At 37.8% G+C, this 25,946-nt stretch overlaps 2 protein-coding genes across 8 annotated transcripts in view; one reads left to right on the forward strand and one right to left on the reverse strand.

The window, feature by feature from the left end:
- Window positions 1-15,170, reverse strand: part of nrg2a (neuregulin 2a) — a 102,685-nt gene extending 87,515 nt beyond the window's left edge. The window contains exon 1 of one of the 7 annotated variants that reach the window (XM_051876887.1): window positions 13,139-15,170. In XM_051876887.1, the coding sequence (XP_051732847.1) occupies window positions 13,139-13,550 (412 nt within the window). In that variant the 5' untranslated portion in view covers window positions 13,551-15,170. The remainder of the gene's footprint in view (window positions 1-13,138) is intronic. The other 6 variants (XM_051876888.1, XM_051876889.1, XM_051876890.1 and 3 more) reach the window with 6 other exon arrangements.
- A 1,860-nt stretch (window positions 15,171-17,030) lies between these two features.
- On the forward strand, window positions 17,031-24,659 carry puraa (purine-rich element binding protein Aa). Its single transcript, XM_051876899.1, has 2 exons — window positions 17,031-17,222; window positions 21,180-24,659. The coding sequence occupies exon 2, from the start codon at window positions 21,254-21,256 to the stop codon at window positions 22,115-22,117; it is 864 nt and encodes a 287-aa protein (XP_051732859.1). The 5' UTR covers window positions 17,031-17,222; window positions 21,180-21,253; the 3' UTR covers window positions 22,118-24,659.
- Window positions 24,660-25,946: the final 1,287 nt, after the last annotated feature.

Here is a 25,946-nt window from a genome sequence, read left to right on the forward strand (position 1 = left end):
ATACAGGTTTATTAGCAGAAATGTATATTTGTTTATTATGGCATCACCTATTATCAGAACAATTGCCTGATACGCAATTGATGAGTATTGGGAGGGAACTGGGTCCATTCTGAGTCTCTGCGGTTTACAGTCTCTGGTTTTAGAGCAGACAAATAACAAAGAAGAAATTCAGAGCAAACAGAACAGGGTTCCAACAGCTTCACTGCTTAGACCTCTAATGACTTACAGACGTGTCTTTTCACATATGACACATGCCAAATGTTTCCGAGGAGTTTAAATGTTATTTTCTGTGGCAAGACGATGAAGCACAAGATTCATTTGTGTATTAGAGCAGTTTAAACATTTGTGATTAGCCACGATTTCCTAGTGTGTTAATGTCAGACCTGATGAGAGTAACACCATAGTCACACCACATCTGCAGGGTGCAAACTCTTGGGCCTGTTTGTAATATTTTGGGGCAGTCAGAAACCTGTTCATATACTGCCTCTAAGTGGTGAATATGATGCCTTCTTCTGTGGAAAAACCCCAGACAGCCAAAAAGAGACAAACAGTGAGCAAAGATCCATTCTATTATATATCATATCTTTTTTTAAACATAGCATAACAAGTATATGTTTTAAAATCACAAGTGTAGAAAGTAAGGCACTGTTTTTGCAGCATTCAAATACTGTAACTTCCAGTAAACCATTTATTATTACCTTTGAGTGTTTCCTTCATACATAACTACTTCTTAGAGAATGTAAAATGCTAAACACACTCATCCTACACCTGACTCCAGATATTTTGCTCTGCCCACGCATAACATCTCGCTGGTATTTATTACCCATATGGGTAAAGAAGCATGTACTAGGTTCTTAAACGTAATTTGCAGAACATGTTCTCATTGCCTATATAAATATGCAGTTAACTCATAAAGGGTGTACAGTTTCTCTCTCAAATGGTCACAAAGCACCAGTACATTGAGTTCCAATAAAAACACACGGCTCACACTCAACTGCCTTTACAGCCGGAGCCTAAAACACCCTTACTCAGATTTACAGCTTGTCAATTACAAGGTATTACACAGGCTTGTCCCTGCCGCCTCTTTCCCTTCGCAACACTCTGCAGACAATCCAATCCCTGTGGGCCTATTTTCAGAGCTCTTTGAATTTATCACACGATGGACAGCTCTGCCACTACTGTAACCCAGCAAGGTCACTTTTGTCACAGATACTGTGTTTAAAGCCAGAAATTATTACCTTCGTGGGTAAGGACTGCAGAAGAGTTAACCCTCATGCAAGTCAGCATTTTCAGCAAAATGATGCACCACTTGCGTTAATGGAGGTTGTTCTTTATTATGGGATTCATTTATTCCCTGTGCATTAAAAACTTTAATTATAAGAAAGTAGCCCATTGAAAGATTAACCACAATATATAGCACCCATTTTCCCATACATAGCACCATAATATATAACTAACCTTGCACCCATTTGCAGTATGATCACTATTCATGGTCATGTTAAGTTTATCAGCTTCTATTGTGAAATCAAAGCATTGAAGGTAAGCCATCATTATGAACAATGGATACAGTAACCCAAAAAAATGACTGCAATTTTAAAAAGCTAAAGTACCCACTCTGAATTGATTGAAAACACTCAAACTTTAACAGAATGCAAAACAACTTACAAAAAATAACTAAATGTCTGAATCTAATGTTCAGGGATTTGACAACCAAAGCTATGGAAAATACTAATAACTAAAGTCCACAATAAAGATAAATGGCATTCAGATCATTACCTGTTTACATTTAGGCTACTTTTGCTATCCTAATATATGTAGAGATGATCTATTTAAAGTTAAAGTGGTCCAAAAGCTATTTAGACTTCAGCCACACTTTCACAAAAAAAAAGATAAGAAAAGAAAAGTAATTGCATTGGTAGAAAAAAGCAAACAGTGGCATTTATGTTACGAAAAATGCAGCATTTTTCAAATAATTTATATACACTACTGTTCAAAAGTTTGGCGTCGGTAAGATTTTTTAAAGGTTTTTGAATCAAGGAAGTCTCTTATGCTCACCCAGGCTGCATTGTATTTACACACTTCAGCCACACTTGCTGTGGAAACACAAACCTGAAGACAGAACACAACGAGCACAGCACTGAAAAGGGGCGGGGCTACATAAGGTCTATATAATGCATCCATTGAAGGTTGGTTGTCTGAGTAGCACTCAAGCAACAAGTTCTGTAATAAAGTTAGCATTCCTGTTCATCTCACTGGCACTTGCTTGGACTCTGCAAAGGTTCATGACTTCAAAGGGCCAGATTTACTAAACAGGGCAAATTAACGTGAAAGCGCAATTCCAAAAAAGTGATGGGGGTGGAAAGTTATGGGCGTGATCTGCTGACAATGCGCAAATTAAAGAACACAGACGCATCATTTAAATAATGACCAACACAAACTACCAAGAGCAGCGCAAATTAGCGTCTGGTTTAAGACATGCTTTTTTGGGCATTAAATAATGACACAAATATCAGTAAATTGACTAGCGCAAACCTTAGTAAATCACCTTGCAAGATTCCTTTAAATACTCTCCTCCCATAATTTTTTTAAAGGGAAACTCCTACAAATGCATATGCAATAAGGTCACGCGCAAAAATAACCCTGTCCACGCATTTTCACTGTGTATCTTTAGTAAATCCTTACATAATTTTTTTTTTAATGCCAAAAAAAGGGTTTGCGTTGGCGCAAGCCGTTAGTAAATCTGGCCCCAAATCTTTGCTCATGAAGGAACGAATAAATACTTTATAATTAGCACTGCAACATGGCATAATTTAAAACAGACAAACAAATAAATAATAGTCAATTATGGCTTCATGACTTTTAGAGCTTAAAAAATCCAGAGCACTGGTAAAATATTTTCTATATTATAATGAATAAATTGTCATTTATTTTTTTTAATTTTGAATTAAAAAAAAAACTTAAATATTCATTTGATAATTTTTTTTAAAAATGTCTTTAGTTTGAATACATACCTTTGATTACCCATCAATGGAGAATGATGCTTTAAGTTCCATTAGGTGTAGTTGCAATATCTACCAGCAGGGGTTACCGCGGCCATGCAAATCAGCAAAAAATGATCCCTCATCCTTAACACTTTCAAGCAGGTAGGAGTCAAACATAAGTCGAGTGAACTGCACGATTTATAATTAATTTACAATGATTTATATGACGCATTCATGTCAAAATGTACGGCAGTCAAGACGCGTTAAAAACGTAACATCATAATATAGACACAGCCAGCTTTACTCATTAAGAGAATTATTCGTTAGGGAATAATTAAGGGGCGTCAATTGGGTATGGCAGGGTATGGGTCTGATGGCGACTGCCATGCCTTGGCTGCATGGACAAGTCAATGCAACTTATATAATTTTATTCATTGCATGCAGAATTTACAGAGAATATAACGGAGTTATATTACTATGTGTAACATATAATTTGTATTTTTAAATAAAACAAAAAAGTAAGTAAATTAAAGCGATCTGGTTGTTAAATTTGTGTCGTGTAAGATCAATGGCGCTGCCAATGTGTCTATTCATAACGTGATTTTGCAGCGTTGAGTATTGTAGCCAATCGCAGGGATTTCTGTTGAAAATAATGACCAATCAGAGGTGTTTAAGTTACCGGTTGTCCTAACCAGCCGCGACGGTGACACGCTACTATTCTATTTTAGAAATGGTTTCTATTTTTTGCGGAGTCGCGGCTGAAGTATGGCAGTGTTAATCTCAGGTAATGTTCATGTGTTTTGTTTAATGTTAAAAGCGTGTTACGTGACTTTGAATATCATTTAGTGCTTCCAGCTATGTAGCTGTAGTAAAAGCAACAATGGATAATTCACCTAAAATCTTGAAATTAAACAACTGGAATCAAACTGTGAACAAACAAGTGTATTCTTTGACAAAGACTGTTTTAGTAGCTCAGTGTGTATTTTTAATAATGTTTAAATGGTGTATATTTGTGAATTTCATTATGTACTTATCCATTTCCTTGTGAGTGCCATCAAGTTGAATCTTTCAAATGCCGCGAGAGCCCGCCCACACTGTGTTCTGATTGGCTGTGGTTGTTGATTGATTGACTTTGTTTTACAGATGAGGACAATCTTTGTAGGATGAACAAAAATGTTTTTAGTAATAAAAAATAACACTTAAATTGAATAATATTCAGACTCTTGAGCTTTGAAGTGCTGGAAAAAGTTGTGTGAAGAAAGTGGGACTGTCACGTCGAGGGAGTAAAATTGGAAGAGGTCATCAGGGTCTGCCATACCCTGGCTTTTGGTGAAATGACACCACTGAATAATTACCTAATCATTTTATTGGAGTCTTACATACACTTAGTCTAAGACAAGCATTAATTTGAACGGTGACAGCTGGGAGTGACTTGATGCAGCGCAGGAGATGTAGATAACTTAGTTTAAAAAATAAAAAAAAAGTTGTCTGCAGCCTGTGCCTTTAGAAAAATTCTTGACCCTTAAGAAACATTAAATGAATTGCTGATTTCAACAATGAAATAAAAATGTAAAGCCTGTACAAATACTAGAAATTGTGAAATAATGGCAATAATTTGATTGCGAGGCCCCTCCCGGAGATTTGCTTAGGGCCCCCAATAACGTAAACATGCTCCTGGATATATCAGCCCTTTCCAATGAACACAAGAACACGCAGTAATCTCAGACAACTTAATCCAGATATTTTAATCAAATCCGCAAATTCGTTTGAAGAACCAAATTAGCAAGAGATCAGTTATCACGATTAGAAGATCTGGAATCTTTCAAATCTTTGTAATGTTTGAAACGGATATCATAACAAATGTCAGTAGACCAGGAAGATTTTCAAACGAGCTGTTCATTCATAAATCCTTAAGATCTTACCTTCATGGTGTAGAAATACAAACCTGAAGACAGAACACTACGAGCGCAGTGCTGAAAAGGGGCGGAGCTACATAAGGTCCATAGAGGGTATGCATTGACATCACTTTCCCACCAGAACACGCCCCTCAGCCGGACTGAGTGGCAAAAGAGCCTGCTGCATGACTGGATTTAATAGGGGAAACTGCGAAAACGCGAGTAAAACAAACGATTTTCAGTTTAAATTAAAGGTTGGACTCAATATAGTGTTCCTTACAACTTACCAAAGATCTAGTGATCCATGGATATTGACATGCAGCCAGGAACCGCATTTCCTGACATTTATATGTGCCTGATTTCAACACCGGGAATAAATAAATACAATATAGGTAGGTCTAAATCTGAGTGATCACTTATATTAGTGTTTTATATACCATCGTATCATACAGCCCTATAGCTTATATAGTTTTTTTTTAAGTGTTCATTTAAAATATCCAATTGTGCAGATTATAAGATGGTAAATATTTAATTGATGAGTTGTCAACACAATATATAACAATACAATATAGGGTATGATTTTACCTTAAAATTCAACACTGACACAAAATGATGACTGCAAACCCATGTTTCTCTGCCTGGAGTCCAGTTGTTTCTGTGAATTGCAGTGATTCTCTTTTGATTCTCTTTTCTGTAGCTTTCGAAAGTCTGTAAAAAATATACCCCGGTTTTTAGCATTCACGCTAAAAACCAATTCTGCTACTGTCTTTTTGCCACTCAGTGGCACTCCGGCCCGACGGTGACGTCACGTGCATACCCTCTATTGCAGTGGTTCCCAACCATGTTGCTGGAGGCCCCCCAACACTGCACATTTTGAATGTCTCCTTAATCAAACACACCTGATTCAAGTCATCAACTTATTAGTAGAGACTCCAAGACCTGAAATGGGTGTGTCAGACAAAGGACATGCAAGATGTGCAGTGTTGGGCGTCCTCCAGGAATGTGGTTAGGAACCACTGCTCTATTGGTTTTTGATTTGACGGTTGTCGTAGGAGAAGCCACTCTGCAGGACTGTGCATCAAATCTTCTGACAGTGCCAGAATTTTGTCAGATGTAATATTTGGGTGTTGGTGAACATGTCAAACTAATGATCAAAGACTTCAGATTTTGGCCTAGGATCCGAGGAATCTTTTAGGTTTCACAGAATTTGACTCAGATGGCTAAATTGTGGCCAAAACTGCACAGTGTGAACACAGCTTGAAAAAAAAAAAGGAAACATTCTATATTATATACTTCCAAAATATCAAAAATGGATATTCCGCAAATTCATAATCAGAAAATACTCTTTGCAATATGGCACAAATCCTACATCATCTGGTTCCATACTGGTTAAAAATGCCAAAACTGAAATGATCTGCTGAAATATGCAGATACAGAGAGCAGGACTGAGAGCTGACATCGATTATCATGCAGTAATTAAGTCTAGGTAACAACATGTGTCCTAGCGTACAGCTGACACTCTGGAGGCCCTGCTTCATACGTCTCCTGTCAGCCCTACACAGTGATGAAGAGGGCCACAGTGTATGAATCTGTCTTCAGAGGGAGGATGCAGAGCAACCTACAAAAACATTCATCATCATGCGTGACCAGGATCAATGGGAAGCCCATCTTCGGTATTCCACTTTCAGTCAGTCGATCCACACCGCTGCTTTCACCCGAGAGTCACTCACAGCAGTCATTCAACAGCCGGCGCTCAAAGGGATGGACAGTACGGGCCTGCACATGGACAGGTTCTTAAACCAAGAATATGGGACAAATTTGTGGTGTAGAATCATTAACTATGAATTATGTTATTATGAATTGATTGCTTTGTTTTTTTCCCTTTACCTAGAAAAGTACTAGACAGTCTGCCTGAAAACCTAATATGCAACTGCAAATGTACAAGACAGGGTACTTATTGTGTGTCTTAAATTGCATTTCAGAAGCTGAATATGTCTGGTTCATATTGTATGTTCCAGGCCTGAAATAGCTAATATTGTGCTTAGAGGAAAACACAACCTGACTACCAGGGGACAAAATACACCTGGCTGCTTTAAACAAGGGCTTGTACATGGTGAAGTCTTGTGATATAAACCATGGCACATGTTTTAAATAAAGACATGACTAAAGTGAGAAATTTTTCAAATTTAATTTAAAATAAGGCTCCATTTGTTAATATTTGTTAACTCATTAACTGCATGAAAACTAACAAAGAAAAATACTTCTAAAGCATTTGTTAGTCTTAATGGTAATTTCAACATTTACTAATACATTATTAAAATCTAAAGTTGTCTGACTTGAGCTAACATGAACTACCTAGACCAGGGGTCGGCAATTAACTTTGGCATCGGGCCAAAAAAAATTTTCACCACTAGATGGTGATCCAGAATATAGTCAGAGGATAATTTAAGGAAATAAAAAAAAAAATGCAACTAGAATTGCCTGTGACAGCTGTTACTCTGCGTTAAATCCTGTATGACAGTCATTAACAAAAAGCCACATTTGTGTGGCGGTGTCCGGGTTTTACACTGGATAAATTAATAAAGCAGAGTAGTGACACATAACTTGCAACAATACACATATGTGGGAGATGCGGAATGGATAAAAATAACAAAAGAGGACTTGAATAAGCCCATTAATGGCATGTTTGAGTCATGCTCTTAATGAACTATGTTTTATTTCCATATTGTGAATAATAAATGTGTATCATTTTAATTTGCTTGTTACACAGTGGAGCCTAACTTACTGTAATAATTATTTGACGTAGCCTGCTTTTACACAGAATTATTCCTTGGCATCCTCACGTACTAAACTGCTTTTTTTTTTTTTTTAATTGTTTGCGTGCTGGAGGTAGGTACTGGTAGGTTTCCACGGGAAATTCGAGCATGCAGCCATTCGTCTTTGCGTCATTATGTCACGACTGTTTACGTAAAGAACGAGTCCCAGCTAGTAGGCTATATGGCATGTGAGGATGCTGCAGGTGGCGGATCATTTAGGGCCCGTCCACACGGAGACGAGTTTAGCTGTATACACAAAACTTTTGTATCATATACGTAGGCGTTTCGTCCAGACGGATCCGGCGTTTTCAGAAGATGAAACCGTTATTTTTTTTAAACCGGGTCCCAGAGTGGATAAATCTGAAAACGACGCCCATGCATTTTCTTGTGTACAGCCAATCCGTATATTTTGTGAAACAATGATGTCATCACCACCCCACGTGTCGACCCCAGTCAGACACCGCTAACAGCACAAAATAGCAACAACAACAACAACAACAGTGGACTACATGCTTGTGTTCGTGCTGCAGAAGCTACTGAGCCTATTAGCTTCACTAAAATAAAGCTTTATTTCTAAGCTTTACTAAAGTTGTATACAGCGTGCAAGGTTTATGCACATGCTCCAAGTCATCTTCTCTGTTTTTAGTGTATCTCTGTGGCAGAATTACAGCGCCACATACTGACCTGGCATGCATACTACATCGTTTTGAGTCTGTTTCAGTTAACCGCTGCATTCTGCTGTTCCATCAGCGCCCTCTGCTGTCAGAGCGTGAACGTGCACTTTCATTTAGCGTGTCTCCTTCACTCGTTCCGCCATGTGCTTCTCGTGCACGTTGGGCTTGTTTACATCTGAGTGCGTGTCCAGAATACAGCGGTGTTGTGCATTTTATACGGTTGATGGGGAAAGTATTCTTAAATGCATTATAAAAATTTTAATAAGTGGTAATAAATTATTATTTATGGTATTTTGAAGTGCCCACGATAACAATATCGTGCATATTCATTATCGTGATATATCGCATTACCGAATATCGGCACGTCTAGTTAAGACATGCTTTTTTGGGGCATTAAATAATGGCGCAAATACCAGTAAACTGACTAGTGCAAACATTAGTAAATCGCATTGCATGATTCACTTAAATACTCTCCTCCCATAAATTTTGCGTCTGAAAGGGAAACTCCTACAAATGCATATGCAATACGGTCAGCCGCAAAAATAACTCAGTCCACGCCTTTTCAGCGCTAATTTTGCACAGCATGTCTTTAGTAAATCCCAACAGTAGTTTTTTAACACCAAAAGTGGGTTTGCGCTGGCACAAGCTGTTAGTAAATCTGGCCCATAGCCTTTTCTCACAGCAGATGGAATAATTAAACTTATCATTTTGATGGCGGATTGTATGGTATGACAAATGGACAATTAGAGATTAGACTGTACAGAAATTTAAATCTACAGGTAATGCTAATACACACTAAATAGACATAGTCACACAATGCTGATGTTGTTAACATTAACAATTTGAGAACAAAATATAACAAAAATAATAATTTGCATGGTTTGATGTGACATGAGCTAAGCGATCGTTAGATTTAATCACCATTGGTAGCATGATTTTTTGTAGGCTATTGCTTTTTTTTCTCAGTTGGTCTGAACAAAAGTGGCAGGTTTGTTACTTACTTGTTCAGATGACGTTTTCCGGTGAAAATTCTTATTTTGGTCGTACTTCCAAAACTACGATCTGTGATTCCGAAGTACCTGTACATATCCACCGTTGCGGTGACTGACAGCCACACAATCTCCTCAAAACATTAGATTCATCCAAGCTGAAGAGCCGTGCTGTTGCACAACCCATGTAAAGATGATCATTTTGACCCTGTCCGTCAAAATGGCAGACAATGAGAAAGTCTAACGCAACCACTGACTAAAGCATGTCAATATTGGTTTGTTTTACAATTCAAATGCAACAAAACAGGCTGGTTTTTACCGTACGCTTGTGTCCAGCTCATGAAACACATTCTGAGCTAAGGCCTGTTTGTCTGAAGGGAATATGTGTGGGCGAGTTGCAGAGAGAGATTCCTTTTCTTGGAGCTATGGAAAAGTGGGCCATGCTGGAGAGAGTGCATAATCCCACTTGAGTATCCTAAATATGACCAAGTTTATAAAACTACTGCTTTGATATGGCCACCATCCTATTTAACAGGGCGCCAACCCACCATGAGTTCCAGCAATAAGACAGCAGTCATCAATTTCCTTCTCAGAGCCGAATCCAGCTTGTAGCTGAGATATGTGGCTAATCATAACTAAATCTCCTCAGGCAGTTCTCTTGTTACAGCCTTTTAAATCATGAGCTATTTTACTGAGGTAAATTATCCATGTCAGTCAGAATGAGAAATACACTGGGATTTTGTTACAACAGGATCTCCGCATTTGGTCTGGCCAAAAATCCTTCATATGCATCTACGAAATAAGTCCTTCCCTCTGTGCATGTCAATCACCAGCTGTTATTCTTGTCCTGTGTCATGCAGTTTTGCCCGAGAGCTCTTTCGGATCAATGATATTGAGTCACTGGCATATTCTGGACCGCCACCTCGATGCAGCTGTGACCTCCACACAGGGAGAAGGGAAAATCAGGATCACATGCACATAAAGAGGAGCATCAAATACTACAAACTTCCCTATCATCATTTTCAAATCATAATTTTGCAAAACACATTTTGGAGGAGAAACACACCACAAAACGGCTAGTCACTCCTCATGGGTGATATGTAGGTCTCCCTCTACAAAAAGACAAGAAAATCTGTGGGGGGGTGAAAAAAAAACCTTCAAAATACCTGCATTTACAGGCTTTCAATCTAGGCTGAGTCATTAGGGACAGAAGAAGAAACATATTTTTAACCACAAAACTTGAGGCACCCGTCAGATCTGACATATTTGAAAAGCTTGAGAAGGACTTGTGCCTTGCTGTACGAACCGTACTCTGTCCAGAAAGATAGAGAGTCAAATCGTGACCATCACTGTCAAACATGTATGGTCACTTTAAGTGTGATGAACACTTTCTGTAAGTGAATGGCGGGCTGCGGTTTCATCGCAAAGCAAATGGTGTAAATGTTTTTGTTGCATCACACAAGTTAGTTCAATGCAGAGGTTAGATTCATGAAACCTCCCCTGGCAACTTGAGAGAAGAAACTGCAAAGTCATCTAGTGAGCACTCGTTGATCTTGGAAAAGAAACCAATGGACAAGATTCTTTAGAATTTATCGATGTGCTTAGAAAAAATCAAAACGATAGTTTATTTAAGGCCTCTGTGTGCTACAATATGCTAGCACATTCAGCTTATAAAAGCATATTATAGCAAAAGTTAACATTTATTTCTTTGTACTTACATAATTACTACTAAGTAAACCATTAACTTAGATACTTGTACTTTTTCATTGCTATCTTCATTGCATTCAATATCTCAGCTATACACTTTCAACTCGTGTATTCCATTTGTTGCTGGTACCCATTCTAGACTTAATAGTAACTATCCCAATGGTTACTAGCATCTATTCCATGATTTATATTTATTAGGTACTAGTGCCTATTAATGAGACACTTTAGATTCTAATCTATCTAGTTATTGATGTTTTTAGTTGTCATATATAATGAACATTCTAAATAATATGTATCTAAATAGTGTGATTATCATGTTACTATCAACTTGAATACCACTAATGTCTAATAAATAGGTGCTAGTTTGTGTTCAAATTGTACTAGTAAAACTGTAATTAATACTGGTAAATGTTTGAATTGTTACATGTAACTAAAAAATAAGTATTAGAGTTAATAGTAAAACTGGAATAGGTACCAGCAACAATTGGAATACATATTTGGAAGTAAACAATTGATATCTGAATCACCATAAGATTCACTACACTCTAAAAAAAGGTTAAATATGCTGGGTTAAATATGGAAAAACCCAGCGGTTGGGTTAAATGTTTGACCCAACCTGCTGGGTCGTTTTGTTTAACGCAACTATTGATTAAAAATTACTATATGGCTGGCTTAAAATGAACCCAAAATAGGTTGGAAATTAAAAAAAAAAAAAAAAAAAAAAAATCAGACATAATTACTAGAGACAACAAAAATAATCAAAAGGTGAACTTATTAATAAATGTTCATTTATTACAAATATTATTAAATGTTAATTTCCAACCTATTTTGGGTTCATTTTAAGCAAGGAATACAATAATTTTTAAACAATAGTTGAGTTAAATAAAACTACCCAGCAGGTTGGGCAAACATTTAACCTAACCACTGGGTTAAAACAACCCAGTGGCTGGGTTTGTCCATTTTTAACCCAACTTGGGTTATTTTTAACCCAGCATTTAGACAGAATTTTGCAATTTGTTACCCATAACAATGAAAGTGTTACTTGTCACATTGGAACGGTGATTAGTAAGAATAAGAACTAGTAAAAGTAGTTTATAAGTAAGAACTAGTAAATTATAAGTAGTTACTTATAATTAACATAAGCACTAGTAACATAAACAGACACTAGTTGAAGAATACTTCTGAAAAATGGCTTTCCATTAGCATATTTCCATTATCGTTTTTTGACCCTGTACAGCACCCTGGACAGCGACCATCTAAACGCGTTATAAGTATAGGAGCCCTCAGACAGTAGGCCTGTGGAAAACACGCTCTCCTGTTACTCATTTACTAACAGAGTGGTAACACCTTCTAGTTATATTACAACACTCAGAAAAGATGCAGTGTTTTTTTTCTTTAACTGTCAGAGTGAGATTTCAGTTGCCGCTTGGAATCCTAAGTAGCCTATATAATGTGCTTTCGAGGAATATCCCGTCAAAAAGAAAAATGATGGGATGAACCTAGTATCTTATTATAAAAAGATTTGCGGCGCGCAAACAGGTGACACAAAACAGTTTCTGTGGGCTGGAAGATATTCCCTGCGTCCTGAGTTCCCTCCACTCCCAGTGCAGTTGTTCTGAAGGCCCATTACACAAGCGCAGACCAGCAACTTTCTATTCCCAACAGAGCAACGAACTGTAGCTTCACGTTTGAAGACATTGTGAGTCATTCTGACCTTAAACACCTTTTCATTTCCGAACATACAAGCCTTAATTGGCTATGGGCCCTGTCTAATGGTTACGCCATCTCAGTTTATTTTGTCTTAAAGGAAAGAATTGTGGATCCTACAAATGAGCAACGAGCGCGCGCGTGTGCCTACAGCGTATGTCTTTGCATATGTCTGATGATACCATGAAAAACCTTTAAGCGTTTTATTCCTGCCCAATATTGCTGCAGAGACGCCCCCACAAGCCCCCATCTGTTACTTACACCAAACATTTGGATGTCATCCGCACCACACATAAGCATACAACCGAAGCCGACGGCCAATGTCAATTTGCAAGCCCCTGCACAAGCGTTTTGTGGGCATAAACTTACCGCAGTCTTCACACAAGATCCTCCCAACATCTTTTTTCAGGTTCTTTCCACTTGTATCTAAAGGCGCAAACGACGCTTTAAAAACCAAGGGTTCATCAGTTGGGTCCATGAAAAATATATACTTGTGATTCTTCTTCACTTTGGCGCACGGAGCCTCCGAGCCAAATTCCCCCACGGTGACGAGCTGCTCCCGCTCCAGACCCCCGCTGTTCCGCGGCCACACGTCCAGGACTTTGACATTCACACTGTACGGCTCCGCTGAGACGTTCTGAGGCGCGGACTGCACCTTGCCCTCAATCACCACGGCGGATCTGTAAGCCTGGTCCTGCAGGGAATTCAGACTCGGGGAGTAGCAGGCGAAGGAGACCCCGATGAGCAGCATGGATAAGTGTACCGAATCAAGCCTCCTCATGCCGCCTGCTTTGGCTCGATGGTCGGTGGTCGCGTTGCGGCAGGGCTGCGGGGCGATGGCGGTGGAGCTGGGTTGAAGGCTGAAGAGACTGCGAATAGGCTCCAGTAGCACGGCGGCGCGGCAGACCTTGCGTAAGTGTCCATGCCATCGGGATCCGCTGCTTTTTTCCGATAGATTTGCAATCGGGAAACACCAGCTGGGAACCGGAAACGGCGTAATGCTGCTGGGTTAATACAGATCCCTCAACTGCATTCTGCCGAAGCGCATCCTAAAATGCAGGGAAAGTCGTGGACGCTGCCTCCTCCAAAGACACGAACAGGTATCCGCAAGACGCCGCCAGTCAATCTTTGCCCCGAAATTGCAGTGGTGAGCGCGCCCTACTCGCCACTGTTGCTGTGTATCTTCCACTGCAGTCGAATGTGAAATGCTGCAGTAAACTATTAGGGCTACTTTCGATATCCCCTCAGCACAAACGTTGTAAGAATCCACTTTCGTAGCGATAAAACGCGTTTGCCGTAGCCCTCGCGCCCCGTCTCTGTCCGCCACCCCGATCTATCAGGGCAAGACTCCCCGCACAAACGGCAGATTCACGGCTGGGGTGCTGAAACGAACGCCCATGCGCCGGCGTGTGCGTCTTTAGTCTCCGACACCCCGAGAAAAATCTAGTCAATCCATGATCTCTCCCATCGCCAATCCTCATCGAATAAAAAAAAAAAAAAAAACACACACACACACCTAAATGTATGGTGCAGGGAAGCGCCCGCCTCAAATCTTCCTGTAAATCGTTACAGCACCGCAGAGGTTTGCGCTGCTCTGAGTGCGATGGCTAACAGTGCGAATGAATGAGCTTTGGATGAGTTTTGCGTCTCATTCCATTACTAAATCATGCCCTGCATTCAGGTCACATTCGCCGCTCTGCCTCAGAGAAAAAAAAATATATATAGTGAGGCGTTGCATCAAATCCATAGGCTACGTCTGGTATTCGTTGCATTGCTGATGCCTGGCCGAATGAGAACATTTTTAACAAATGAAATGAAGGAACATCACGAATGAAGCAGCAGACTGCATCAAACGCACAAAATGGCAAAGCATTTATAGACATACTGTGATGGTGGATATGAATGTTAGAACGAGACACAGAATGTTTAAAAGGAGTTGATAAGGACCAATGTTAGAATTTCACCGGTTAGGAACGATATATAAAATAACATAAATCCTGAACTAAATGAAGGCTGAACCTGTGGATCTGCAAAGGAGCGTAGCTCCAAATTCACTAAGGGCGACATCTGCTGTTCTGTGCGCACAGGACGCCAGAGCCACAACTGCGAATCATGGGTCAGAAATAGCGCAAATCGTTATTACTCAGTTGTAAATGAACGAACAGTACACTTGGTAGTAGGACCAGGTCCATTGGAGTAACTTAGTGTTAGAGTTTTGCTCCATGTACAGTAGCGATAGTTCATAAATTGCCTCTTGCTAAGTTCTTACTACTCATAGGATGCTTATTGCTTTTTTTCCAAGACAAAATTTTAATAAACTGAACTATGCTGTCAAGTGAATTTAAGATACATGAAATGTAAATATAAAATATTGTATACATTCTATCAGACTAAGAATGTCTTTAAGCGTTAAAGATGTATACATTTTTTCAAATTAAATTAGTAAAAATATCATTATGGTGATCAGTGTTGCCAACTGCTTTCAGTCGAAAGTAGCTAAATCTGATCGCTAAATGTCACTAGATGACGTCATAATGGCGATTTCACTGATTTACATAAATATAGATCAGTGAGTGAGATAAAAATCTAGATATGGTTTGTCCAAGAAGTTGCTAGATTTGTCCTTTTTTTTAATGAAAAAGTCTCAAAAGGGGCGAGGGGGTCGTTAAATCTAGTGACAAAATAACTAAATTGGCAAAACTGATGCTGATATAGATAGAACCCCTTTAAGGGGTCATGACACTGAAAGTTTAATGCCAATACTCCTACAAATACCACGTTTTTATATAATCAGATATTTACTATAAAATTGTAATAGTGTTGACCATTCACGATTTTCATAAAAACACAGACAAATATAAAGTAACAGAAGATAAACTGGTCTGAAAGAGGAGACGCTTGTCCTTAAAGGGCACCGCACATCTTGAAAGAAAGTGTTTACTTAGTACATTATTTTTTATAAACGGGGACTTGTGAGAATTAACATAACATAGGGACTTTAAATTTTAATAACATCAATGCTATAACACAAAAACAGCTTTTATAGTCTATGGCTCTATGTATTTCAGTCAAAAGAATATTTGCAAGTAATAATACAGCAAGAGCGAAAGATATTTTTGTTGATATGTTAAAGAAAATGCCTATAATAACAGCTCTAAAGTTCGACACAAACGGCACCATTTTCGTGGAATAAAATCAACACTCAAACACTTCTAGATCACTTCTTGTGGTTGAGAAATGTGGAAGTGGAGTTACAAGTATCTATATTACTTGTAGGTTCATGAAAGAGACATTTTACACAGGCACACTACCAACTGCCCAAAGACAAATTTCAAACCCGATAGATCATTAGAAACGCAGCGATGCGCGTGACGGACTCGGCGGTTACTGTCCATGGTTCTGAAACAGCGCTGCCCTCGACCTCCCAACGACCAAACAAAGTTAGCCTACATAGCTAAATATCAGTTTAACGAAATTATTTATAAGCCTTTATACTGTAAAAACACTACTTACAACTAAGACATGAATAAAGACTCAACATGACACGCGCAGGCTACATGCATCCACCTATCTTTTTAAATCGTTTGATCATATAAAGCATGATAAACACTTCCAAACATAAACATAAACATCTCCACTTGCTACACCCTTAAAAATAAAAATAGTCTTTACCCAGATAGCACATTTGCAAGATGTCTCTTAAAGATCACTTAATCTGGAAAGCATCTGCTGTTTACAAACATCTGATAGACGTCTTTAAGATGTCAGTTTTACATACATTCTAAATCATAAACATCTTCTAAACGTCTATTTGACATCTGACAGGAAACTACGTGCAATACGTCCTATAGACGTATTGCAGATGAGCAAACACTAAAAAAATACGTCTTCCAGATGTAAACACACACATCAAATAGACGTCTCTGAGATGTATGTGTGCTATCAGAGGAATAGTTCATTGATGCACCACAAGTACAATAAAGCACCCCCCCCCCCCATATAACAACCCAGTAAAAAGGCTATCATGACACTAATTTTCGATTTTACAACACTTGCAGCACTCACCGACTCTACCCAGAATATGTAAAATAAATCTCATATGAGATGTATATGAAGTATTCTCCAACATCTGAACAAGTTTGACAGCTTAAATTGCATCTCCAGCTGCAATATCGCTAAAGCAACAGTGCGAGGCGCAAGAACTTGCTTTTTCCCAGCTGAGCGTGCTGACATCAGACTCCACGCGCACAGCGTTGAGCTCGTGCGTGCGTCCGTCTCCATGCCACGACTCGCTCTTTCGTTCCATCTTGTGAACGGCGCATCGGTGAAGCAGCACCGCGACAGTGTTTACAGTAGGCCTTCAGGGCTTACAGGTTTTCATCTTTGTTTTTGACAGTGTTCAACTGCGAAGGGCTTGCACAGGGGCTAACGCTCTGCCTGCAGACTGAGCGGGGTAAGATATGCCGAGACACGTCGCTCGTTATGAGGTCTGCGACTTTGGCAACAGCACTGCACTTTACAATCATATGTCATGGTATTCCGCGGTATACTGTTTTTTTTTTTTTTTTTGTTTTTTTTTGGTCAGTATAACAACCACGGAATTAATGTTCGCAGTCGTGGGCAGATATCACAGACTGCTTGCGCAAACTCGTTAACTGTTTACAGTGCTGACAGACTGCGAGGCTGACAGACTCAAGTCTGTTGCGGCAAATCCAATGCCATTTAGTGTGACATACCGTTATGAGTTCAAGCTTACAGAGTTCACCTTCGACCAAAAACAAGCACACCTATGAGTAACGCTTATGAATTGGAGTCCCTCTTTCCTTCACTCACTGTCTTTTTTACGCACTGTCACTTTTGTTAGGCCCATGAAAACGAGTTTATACTTGCATTAGAAGTTTCAAATGACAGAAATGTTAAGTTTCAATTAAGGATAACGAGTTAAGCAGTACTTCATTCTAGTAAGCAACAGGCCACACAAAGTTACTTTTTTAATGGTTAGCCATGAGGTAATATCATTTTCGGTTACACTTGTCTTTGTTACATTAATTACACATTTAAGTGCTGAGTAATATTAAGTAACTACATGTACTTACTATAGGGCTAGGATTAGGGTTTGGTTTGGTTTTGGGTTAGTTGCATGTAATTATGCATAATGTATAGTTATTATTACTATAGTAACCGCATGTAACAATGACACTGTAAAACAAAGTGTTACCTAATTTCCTTTTAATAATATTTACATGCTTTTTATTTATAATATATTTATTTTATTGTATATTAAAATATCTTCGCATGATAAAAAATAATTACATGCACTTTATTTATTAAAGCATTATATGCTAGAATAGATATGCATATGTGTAAGCAACTGAATACAAATAATTTTTTTTCTAACTGCAGGCCGGATGTCTATGAATGCTGTTTGTTCGGCGTGTGCTCGGAATTTAGAAAGAAACATTAAACACTGAAAAATAAATTGTCTTGTAATGTATATTCTATCTAAATATTGCATTTATGAATGTCACTTCTTTTCAGTATTTTAGATTTTCTTTCTCAAGGCGTGCATAACCGCTGCATGTTCTTTATTGTTTTATTTCTGGACTGAGGAAAATTGCATGTAAATGCATCTTTTTATCTGTTTATTACCTTCCTCACAAACATACAAATGTCTGCATGTCAAGGTTCTCTCAACTGGACATTTATAATAATAGTAGGCTTTTGGTAACACTTTACAGTGACTAATTTATTAATGTTCATGCATGAACAAGCATGAACTAATAGTGAGCTTTACAGCATTTATTACCCTTTGTTAATGTTAATAAAAATGTTCATGTTCATGTTAGTTCACATTGCATTAATAATGTGAACAGATACAACTTTTGATTTTAATAATGTGTAAATGTTGAGATTAACATTTAACCAAGATTAATAAATGCTGTAGAAGTATGGTTCATTGTTAGTTCATGTTAATTTGTTGTAAAGTTTTACAAAATATTGTTGGGATAATCTGAATGTTGCCCTTCTTATATATAGCCTATATATTCACTTATTTTTCCAAGGTATACATCAGTGAGTATATTTATTTAAATTGTATTTCTTTAAAAGGAGATTATTTCTGTATTTCTCATTTTAATCTACGTTGTTACATTGCAGACTTTTCAGTTAGGAAATTGTATATTTTAACTTTTGGTTCTTTCTTATATGAAGACTTTTATAGATTGCATTTTTGTCATAGCTGTTACTTTAAGATTAAACTAATATAAAAATACAAGAAAATTGTTTATTTTAGATGACGTGATATTTATACGTGCACAGCATATTTGTGAAAGTAAAAATATTATAAGAATATTCCATTGTACAGTCTCGCCTCAGAAACACGTTCTGCTTGTCGAAACCGAAATAAGTCTATAGTTTTACTTATTGTTAACGAACACGCTGATTAATTATTTTAGAGATGAATTGTTTAAATGTTTTATAAACTAAATTATTAAAGAGAATCGAGCATTCTTGCAGGGTAAAAAATATTAAACGCATACAAAAAAGGTCATCACTTTCTAGGGTTGATACTTGTAATTTCAATTAAATTAAAGAACTTTCAATTCAGTTAAAGAAAGTTAATTCAAAATATTTGCGTAATTATCCAGTTTCTACTTTGGTTTGATGTTTTTGTAAAATATCTTTGAGCTTGAATATATGGGCAATATTACAACAGCTACCGGAATACACGCAAATAATCAAATAACTGATAAAAATCGTGACAAAACTCATTTACTTTATTAAACAATTTGATTTAAAAACATGTTTAGAAACGAATGCATCATTTAATTATGTTTTACATTGCCAAACATTTTAAAAAATAATCATATGAAAGTGTTTTGTGCGGAAGAAAAGAACAAGGCCTTTAGATTTTAGATTAACATAATAGTTGCATTTTAGATATTGTAGTAGCCTAAATAATATTATTATACTCGTTTAGTTTAGTATTTATATATATATATATATATATATATATATAAACTAATGTCTGAAATACATTACTCAATTCCATATGCATATACGAAATAAATATTTTTGTAAAAGCTCTGCTACTATATAATATCTGAGAAACGATACAGCTGCATTTGGACAAACTGCATAGATTGTGTTAGTGTTTTTATTAAATGTATATAGTTTTAGTAGCTCGAGATATATTCTACTGCTTAACCGTCATACAACACATACATAGCCTAGGCTATTCCTGTAAACCGCTTTGGTAAGAAAGCATCTATCACAACCATATCAATGTAAATTAGAAAACATATATAGGCTATATTAATTCATAGGCTACTAAAATTAAACCTTAACATTGTTTTCTTCTAACAGGCCTTTAAAACAATATAACCGCAAAAGACAGTTCACGCCAACTGCCTTGATTTCCCATGCAGGCGAAGGAGGTTTATTTAATTAGAAACCTCGGATTATTATTATTATTATTATTATTATTATTTTAAAGGACATGTTTTCTATAATGAAATAAAAGGTGAACAACCACAAAACAACAAAAATTCGGGTATGTTATAGTTGATTATAATAAATGATTTTCATCTGGTATAAATGTATACAGCAACGTATAGGTTAAATAATAGGCTATATTGAAGAAAAAATATGTAACATAAACCTACAGAACATGTAATAAATGTCATAACATATGCCTTTAAAATCCAACCACCTCAAAAGCTTGAATCTAGTTCAAAATCATATAGCATTTTAAAGCATATTGCATCAATACGAATGCATCTTAAAATATATATTTCCAATAATCTATTTTTATTTTTGCCATGACAAAAAGCCGAACTGGATGATTGACAAATAAATGACAGTCTATCCAAGTACAACCGCTCTTAAAAGTCCATTATGTTGTCCAGTTTATATCCTGCAAAAGTTCTTATTAAATATTCGTAAATTCCAGCGAGATCCATAAGCAATATTTTAAAGAATTAGATCAATTTCTATCACTTCAGATGTAGAAAATTCGGCATAATCTCCCTTTGATTTTAACTCAATACGCTTAGCCAATACGCTTAATATAGCAATAATAATAATAATAATAATAATAATAATTATAAAAACTAGAGGAGTACTAACACCTCAGCAAAGGGTGTATAAAAAAGGGGTTTATAAAATAAGCTAAATCGACGGCTGTCAAATATATCCTATATATTAAGATACACAGTAAGGCAGCACACACTCGGAACGCAATTATAATTTAAGTTTCGCTCTGAAGTGAATTTATTATCATCATCTTTAAGGACAGACATAGGCTAGTGTGTGATCAGAGACTACGGCTGCAGCGTTAGACCTTGTGTACGATGAATTTATTCGGAATCTGCACTGGTCTGAACAGCGCTCGTCTTCTCTCCTCACTCAGATCTCGCGAGAGCGGTGGCGTGGCTGCTTGGCAGTAGGCTTGCAGTAAGACAGAGGGAGAAGGCAGGCAGCATCATGGCGGACAGAGACAGTGGAAGTGAGCAGGGAGGAGCAGCCACGGGCCCGGGTGTCGGTTCCATGCACCCAGTGACAGGAGGGGCGGGCTCGGCTTCCGGGCTGCAGCACGAGACGCAGGAGCTCGCTTCGAAGCGGGTTGACATCCAGAACAAGCGCTTCTATTTAGACGTAAAGCAAAACGCGAAAGGCCGCTTCTTGAAGATAGCAGAAGTCGGGGCCGGGGGAAACAAGAGCCGCCTCACTCTCTCAATGTCTGTGGCTGTCGAGTTCCGCGACTACCTGGGAGACTTCATCGAGCACTATGCCCAGTTAGGGCCGAGCAATCCGGACGTGGCGCAGGACGAGCCGCGGCGGGCGCTGAAGAGTGAGTTTCTGGTCCGGGAGAATCGGAAGTACTACATGGATCTGAAGGAGAACCAGAGGGGCCGCTTTCTGAGGATCAGGCAGACCGTCAACCGGGGGCCCGGTTTGGGATCCACGCAAGGCCAGACCATCGCTCTTCCAGCCCAGGGACTTATCGAGTTTCGCGACGCTCTTGCCAAACTCATCGACGACTACGGAGTGGAGGACGAGCCGGCGGAACTGCCCGAGGGAACCTCGTTAACTGTGGACAACAAGCGCTTTTTCTTTGACGTGGGCTCCAATAAGTACGGGGTGTTCATGAGGGTAAGCGAGGTCAAGCCCACCTATCGCAACTCTATCACAGTGCCCTACAAAGTGTGGTCGAAATTCGGCAGCACTTTCTGTAAATACGCAGACGAAATGAAAAAGATTCAAGAGAAACAGCGGGAAAAAAGGGCATGCGAGCTTCAGCAGCAGCAGCAAGAGGAGATGCACGGCGACGACGGGGACGAGGATTGATAGTGGAGGGAAACATGCAAAAAATAATCCGAATAACCTAAAGAGAAATTATACGTACTTTGCTGTAAAAAAAAAAAAAGAGAAAAAAAAGATACAGAAAGATACATAAAAGATAAGTAACTGTTTAACTCCAAGGGAGCACTACCCACAAAATACAAACCTCCACAGACTGACAGTAAACCCATCGCTGGATGACATCCACTTACCCACCATTAATACCAGTAAGCGGCTGCTAAACCAAGTAATAACATTATATATGAACTGTGTTTCTTACTTGACGACAACAGAACTGAGTGTTTCTTTCCCTTATTAACCGAGAACTTTTTTACACGTTCCAAGATATTATAGAAGTGTTTGCAATGGAGTTATTGCCGAGATTACGAGGAAACGGTTCCTTTATGCTAATGACTTCAGCACAAATCAGATGTTTTAGTTTTGTTTTTGTTTTTAATCCAAATTTTGAAGAGGTTGTCGTGGTAGCCATGCTACTACTAGATATTCCAAGCATCACCTGAGAGCTAGCTATAGGAACCCGGATGGGGGGGAAGAAAACAAAAAATAAATCAACCTGTTGATTGATAGAGGTACAGAGGTCAGCAGAGAGGTCGTTGTGTGTCTGGAGGTGGCAGTTGACCTCTTCGCAAACATTCTGAGGAGTATTACCAGTGTATTTTTTTAATTGAAGTTATTGTCATGCAGATGATATGCTATGTATTTGTGTCTTGTTGTCATGCAGTGTATAAAAAAGGTACTCGACAAGTAAGAGCAATGACAACAGAAGAGAAAGAGCTCTCAAACATTTTTGTAAACGAAACCGGACCCCTCGATACAAACATACAAAGAATCGTATGAAAATGCTCATGTAGAAAAACATACAAAGTATGATTTTGTGAATCAGATATATTTCAATGGAGAAGAAAACAACCCACGTTTTTAGTGGGGATTTGACAAACAATCTGTTAAAGGGTTTAAAAATATATATAAATATATATATATATAGAAATATATATTAGTCTACCAATGAGAGGATGAGTGGCGCCAAGGAATGCTGTAGTTGCATGTTAACCTGTACACAGCCACATTGAGGTGGATTTCTCAATGTTTGTCCTCAAGGACTCTTTTCTGTAATGGTTTCAATGTCCATAAAGTCAGTAACGTTTGGTCAGGTAGTCGAATTAATACTCGTTTTTCTTTCAAGGAATGAGTTGTTCGAGAATTACGTGTACATAAGATAATATATCAACGCTTGTTTGATCAGACGTCAAGTCTATTGGAACGAAAGCTCTTTTTTCCATGGGGGCCCTTGAGGACTTGTGTTGGGAGACCCTGACTTTAATGAAACTTGTTGGGGAGCATACTCTTCAGCATTAAACAACCTGGTGCCTTACAGACTCCGCATGCTTATACACTGGTTGGTGCTTCGTTTGGTTTCCCCCCCCCCCCCCTCCCCTCCTTCTTTTTTCTTTTCTCGTCTGGTTTTGTTTGGCCCTGGCCCTCCTGTATGCTATTGCATAACTCACGGTCTTTTCAGTTGAGAAGCGAATCATCATTTGCAGGTTCTGATCACAACGTGCGACTCCGAAATCACCTAGGCGTTTTTCCCCACCTTGACGAAAGCCCTTAGTTTCCTTTCAAATTCTTTGTGCCAGGCAAAATGTTTAGCGGCTCTCAACAAACTCTTTTGTTGTGAGGTAAACTTTCTGTAGTTTGGCAGTAATGTGTCTTTGTCACAGACCGAAAGCCTAGTGTAGGGGTGTGGCCAGGATTTTTTCCCCCCAACTTTTCAGTGTTGCTTCACGTAATTTGTCATTTTGGAAACTTTTTTTTTTTTTTTCTCTCTTCCCAGTGCTATATTTCATTACTGTGTGCAATATTGAACGTGCCAATGTTGGCAATATATGTATATCAATTAAATATATGATTAATATTTGAAAAGCATGTGGCTGAATTCCACGTTTATTTCTTTAAAAGGTCTTTATTTCTTTAAAGCCTTTATCTGCACTTAAAAAAGGTCTGTATCTGGAAAAGAAACCATTCTCAATGAACAAGCTTCACCGAGGTGAAGTGAACACATAGCAGTTATATATCCTGTCTGCACTTTTTGTGAACGTTCATGTCATAATTGCCACCCCGTTTCGTCTCTGTTACTCTTGACTTGGAAGGGTTGGGGGTTACAGGAACGGTCACATGAAACAATGGGGGCGTGAAGGCCTTTGGGTTAGGGGCAATGAATATGTATCCTTAATTTTCCTTCAAATACATACATGGGATGATTCTAATGATGAAGGTGTGTGATGACCTCTTCTGTCTTCAGTAGCACATTGCTTTCCCAGCTGGAGAAAAATGTTTGACCAATGTTTGTTTGAAAATTATCTCAACAAGGAATGCCTTGTGACGTTATTTTTCTCTTTCTTTATCTCTTAACTTATGTTCCTTCCCTTTGCAAAGAGGTTCACCGAATTACTCATTCGGCGTTTATGAGTCAAATATAATTTATGTACATTTTACAAATTAAAAAAAAATAAAAAGAAATGTTAATTTACCCACCTCTCACGAAAAGAATGTTCAATACCAATGTTTCTGTGTTTCTTTTTCTCGTGTGAAACAGCTGAGATAGTGGTTGATAATGTGGCTCTGACTTCAATGAAGTTTTTTTTCTGTGTACACACAGTTGATGTAGCACTTTTGAAGGAACAGCATTATGAGCTGAAGCATGCAGGCTAACCAATCTGTAATAACATGTCATAATGCCATTTGATGCAATCTCCTTTTCCTTTATGGGTACTGTTGGTTGGTTCCAGTGGTTAACCAATGTAATGTGCACTAACAATACCACTACAATTTCTATGGATGTGTGATCGTATCCAAATCTTTTATCATCTTATATTTTTCAGAACAATACTGCTGAGAATGAGGTAGAATACTACAGTATGACTGAAGGGGTCTTTCTTAGAATAACAACCAAAATAATATTAGATATTGTTTTTTTAATTGATACTGTTTAAGCTGCAGATCAAAAGTCATTCTGTTGAATGTACAGTATCTTAAAAAAAGTTTATTTTCAATAATTGTCATTGTGCCTTATACTAAATCTTCATATAAGTTCACAAAATATTGGAGATTCTTGGGATGTCTGATCTCTGTTTGGTATAACAGATTTCGGTAACACTTTACAATAAGGTTCATCTGTTAACATTAGTTAATGTATTAACTAACATAAACTAACCATGAGCAATACATTTGTTATATTTGTTAATCTTTGTTAACGTTAGTTAATAAAAATCTAGCTGTTCATTGTTTGTTCAAGTTAGTTCACAGTGCATTAACTAATGTTAACAAATACGACTATTGTTTTTATTAATGTATTAGTAAATGTTGAAAATAACATTAACAAAGATTAATAAATGCTAGAAGTGCAGTTTATTATTAGTTCAGGTTAACTAATGAAACTTATTGTAAAGTGTTACCCAGATGTTCTTGCTAAACAAACCAATGATTTAGTTTTATTTCATTTAGTTTTATGGTAACACTGTACACTAAGGTTCATTAGGTAAGCATTAGTTAATGTATTAATTAACATGAACTAACCATGAGCAATACATTTGTTACTGTATTAACAAATCTTCGTTAACATAAGTTAATAAAAATCCAGCTGTTCATTGTTTGTTTATGTTAGTTCACAGTGCGTTAACTAATGTTAAAAAGATTTTAATAATGTATTAGTAAATGTTGAAATTAACATTAAGATTAATAAATGCTGTATAAGTGCAGTTCATTATTAATGTAGTTAACTAATGAACCTTATTGTAAAGTGTTACCGTTTTATTTA

Source organism: Ctenopharyngodon idella, chromosome 21 (genome assembly GCF_019924925.1).
Source record: "Ctenopharyngodon idella isolate HZGC_01 chromosome 21, HZGC01, whole genome shotgun sequence".
NCBI classification, from domain to species: domain Eukaryota; kingdom Metazoa; phylum Chordata; class Actinopteri; order Cypriniformes; family Xenocyprididae; genus Ctenopharyngodon; species Ctenopharyngodon idella.

Coding starts and splice junctions, on each gene's coding strand:
- puraa (XM_051876899.1), top strand. CDS start 21,254: ATGGCGGACAGAGACAGTGGAAGTGAGCAGGGAGGAGCAGCCACGGGC.